Here is a 3,722-nt window from a genome sequence, read left to right on the forward strand (position 1 = left end):
CCTGTGATGGGTTGGGGGCTGGCAAGCCAAAGCGCCATTCCTTCGGGCTCTTTGAAAGCAGAGGAGCAGTGTCGGCTATGCTGGAAGGACAGGTGGTGATGGACAGCAGAGGGCCATATAAAGTAGAGAGCAGTCCTAATATGGCTCCTCCAAAACTGAATGAGTCCTTTGCCATCAGTCAGTCTGCAGTGACACAGAAGATCCTGGCTGTGAATGAAATGAAAGCAGCTACTTTGGCAGAAAACATTAAATGTAATTCCCCAGTGGAACTCAATAAATCTTACGACGTGGAAAGTCCATCTCCACTACTACTGCAGAGCAAGAATGTGCGACAGCAGCTGGATAATACTCCAAATGTTTCCTCAGCAAATGAGCAGTTCCCAGAAAATTATGAAAAGGTAAAACGTAGACTTGATTTGGACACTGACAACTGCCAGAAAGAAAACAGTTCCTGTGTTCTCAGAGTTGGAATGGAAGAACAAGAGAAGCAGTGGCTGCAAGAACAGAAATATCCCGTGGGATCAGTTTACATTACCAAGAATGCAGTCCTTGAAAATACGACAAAAGGTAAAAGATTTCCTGTGCTTGAGGGTTACTTCACAGTTTATAAATATTTTAGAAAAAACCCCAGTGATCATTAGTCATTGGTGTTTCTTTTCAGAAGTCTCATTTCTCTAATTTAATTTGACTTCACAAATACTGATTTCCCATTTCAGTCTAGGAGCTGGAATTTAGTTTTACTAAGACAATTGTCTTATGCCATGAGGTCTAAATAAGACTACTGAAAGAAAAGATAGCCCACATAAATGAAAATAAAACCGTATAGATATTTTCTTCAAATTCAAGACTGTGTTACATCTGCATGTGTCTCTACTAAATGAGGCTGAAGTGGCATAAGTAACATTAATTCACTCCAGCAAGTGTAACAATTCTTAGAGCTGTATTTTCCATGTCCCTGTTCTAATATAGGCTTTTGGTGTTACTGTTCCATCCACAAGTTTAGTTCACAAATATGCATGTGCAAATACTTTGAAGGACTAGTAAATGATGGGGTTCTGTGCAATACATAGTGGGAACTTGATATCAAGGAAACCTGATATCAAAGACATCCTTTTAACGTTTTACTGATGAGGCAGATTACCTCTAATAAAGGATGGATGTCTCTGGCAAAGATCATATAGAGAGTATTTAATATTTGATTCTTTGTTATGTATTTTCTCAGAAGGTATTTTAAAAACTAACGAGCTGACCTTTGAAGAAGTGAAAAAGAGACTTGAAGAACAGCATGCACAACAACTGTCGATTCTGATAGCTGAACAAGAGAGAGAACAGGAGGAATTGAAGGTAAGTTCAACAGGAAGAATAAGCAAAGGTTTTGTGTTGTTTGGAAGTTTTTCAGGAAGCAATTGAGTTTGAATCTATATTCTGTTGCTTTGCAGAGTTAGAAAAATAGTCTCATGATTGAATCTTCCTTTTGTAGGAACTGGAAGAGAAGAAGAGAAATTCAAAAGGAGAGAAGGTTACTACAACAGAAATAGAAATTTCCAAAGTGAATATTAACAGCAGGATGGAGTTGGAGTGGAGGAAAAAAAGTGAAGGTGGCTTGCTGGAAAGTGTGCAGTCTCAGCTGGAGACAGTCCATAACACAAACTCCACTAGCATTGGTAAAACTGGAAGGGAAGACTATAGATTAAGTGTTGTGATCTACTTTGTTCTACAGTGCTTGACTGGACCAGCTGTGTGGATAAGCGCGGTGTTCCTGCCCTAGGGCTGCTCAGGATACACAGAAGGCTGCTGCCCTCAGCTGGGGGCAGCATTTGTGAAACAAAAGCTGTTGCATCTTTGTGTCACTGCCATTTAGCACAGGTTCAGCCATCCTTGAACAGTTCCATGTACTGTGTTTGTTATGTAACTGTTTTAGGGCACATCCAAGGAAAACAAGCTAAGAATAGCCTCCTTTGATCAAGGATGAGGATGTGGATTTGCATCATGTCCCACAAGGATTATCCTCGTGCCATGTAGCTGCACAGCGCTGGGCCAGGTGGTCAACATTTGTGTAGGAGGTTTTGAGGGGCTCTGCCAGGGGTTCCTAACTGCAAGGCAGTACAGCTATAGCTGATGGAACACCTCTCACCTGTTCCAGAACGTTGTGAAATGTTTTGTTCTGTCTTTTGTTTAGCAAATTTTGCATGGAAATCAGTCAGAAATATTTAACTTGCTTCTTGCCTGTAATTGACCTTGCAGACAAAGCTGTGACCCTCGAGCTGAATGTATCCACAGACAGGCATTACTTTGGGCAGAAGTGTGTGTTGAACTGTGTGTTCTGTTTTCTATGCAGGTTTTGCTCATACAACACCCAACACCTTTTCTTCAACAAGTGAAACTTCATTCTATCTCTGGGCACCATCAGGTAGTGGAGTTATAAAGACCTCAGTATGCAGGCCAAGTAATAGGATCAAAACTAGGTGGATTCAGGTAAAGGAAAAGACAGATTTATTTTTATCTTAAAAGGCCCTCATTTTTTTGTAAGGCACTAGTAACAGAAAATTTTAGTATCTGTTCCTGTGTCAACTTTGATTGCATCAGAGAACTGTGTAAGTTATTTTTCTTACTCACATTTGCAAAATAATCATATAGCAATGTATTGCGTCTGCTAAATTATGGTGGGTACTTTGAGCCCAGTCAAAGCTTTATCAACAGCTTTTTTCTTATTGGAAACTTATGTCACTTGATGGATGTTATTTGATAAATAATTCATAATTCTTGCTTTTCTATAAAAAGTTTTGGATTTTTTTTAAGGTTTTCAGTCCGGAGATACAAATGAAGTTCGACAAGATCACAGCAGTGGCAAAGGGATTTCTCACTCGTAGACTCCTGCAGACAGAAAAACTGAAACATCTTAAGCAAACTGTAAAAGTAAGATCAGCGGTTTTTTTTTGTAATAGACAGCTTCTTCTCCTGTTTGTTTTTGTTCCTGCCTTCCATTGATAGATGAAATCCTGCATTTTCTGTTCTCAGCAGATTTTGGGGCTGCACATGAACATGTTTGAGTGATGCATTGTTTAGTGTCACAAGGTCCAAGGCAAACAAAGAATCTGTTTGCTGTGTGTACTGTTTGTAATGATTGTTTTGTTATGAAGGGTTATGCCTGGTGTTTACTCTTATTTTCCCATCTTTCCCAGGATACTCTGGAGTTCCTAAAAAATTTTCAATCTGAAGCCCCATTGAAAAGAGGAACTGTGTCAGCACAAGATGCATCCCTTCATGAAAGAGTACTGGCTCAGGTGACACAATTTAAACCTTTTTTTTGGTCTTTCCTAGCTATTCTGCTTTTGTAACATAAATACATGAAACCTTGAGAGTGGCTTTGTTTAGAGTAAAACATTTAAAGAAGAGAAGATTCCATTTTTTTTGCTTGACACAAAATTATTTGATATCAAAAAACGGTTTTCAAAATTACGAAGTGTTTTGTTTAGATTGAAAGCAAAAAGAGCTTGATGTTCAAAACCATGGGCATGTAAACTTGATTGAATATTTACTGAACATTTCAATGATTCTTTCCAGCTGCGAGCTGCTCTGTATGACATCCATGACATCTTTTTCACCATGGGCGCGTCGGAGAGAATGAACATCCTGCGGCACGATCGCGAAGTCCGTAAAGAGAAGATGCTCAGGCAAATGGTGTGTTATCTCCCAGGGATTGTAAACTGCTGCAGGACTTT

The 3,722-nt window shown here is 39.4% G+C and overlaps 1 protein-coding gene across 1 annotated transcript; it reads left to right on the forward strand.

Moving 5' to 3' along the window:
• Window positions 1-6: 6 nt before the first annotated feature.
• LOC102037970 (centriolar coiled-coil protein of 110 kDa-like) lies at window positions 7-3,681 on the forward strand (the record flags this gene model as incomplete). Its single annotated transcript, XM_031065876.1, has 7 exons — window positions 7-567; window positions 1,226-1,344; window positions 1,481-1,664; window positions 2,339-2,475; window positions 2,800-2,916; window positions 3,183-3,284; window positions 3,565-3,681. Coding segments are annotated over exons 1-7 (1,266 nt in total), but the record flags the coding sequence as incomplete, so codon positions are not given.
• Window positions 3,682-3,722: the final 41 nt, after the last annotated feature.

This window comes from Geospiza fortis, unplaced genomic scaffold (assembly GCF_000277835.1).
Source record: "Geospiza fortis unplaced genomic scaffold, GeoFor_1.0 C13866736, whole genome shotgun sequence".
In the NCBI taxonomy this organism is placed as follows: domain Eukaryota; kingdom Metazoa; phylum Chordata; class Aves; order Passeriformes; family Thraupidae; genus Geospiza; species Geospiza fortis.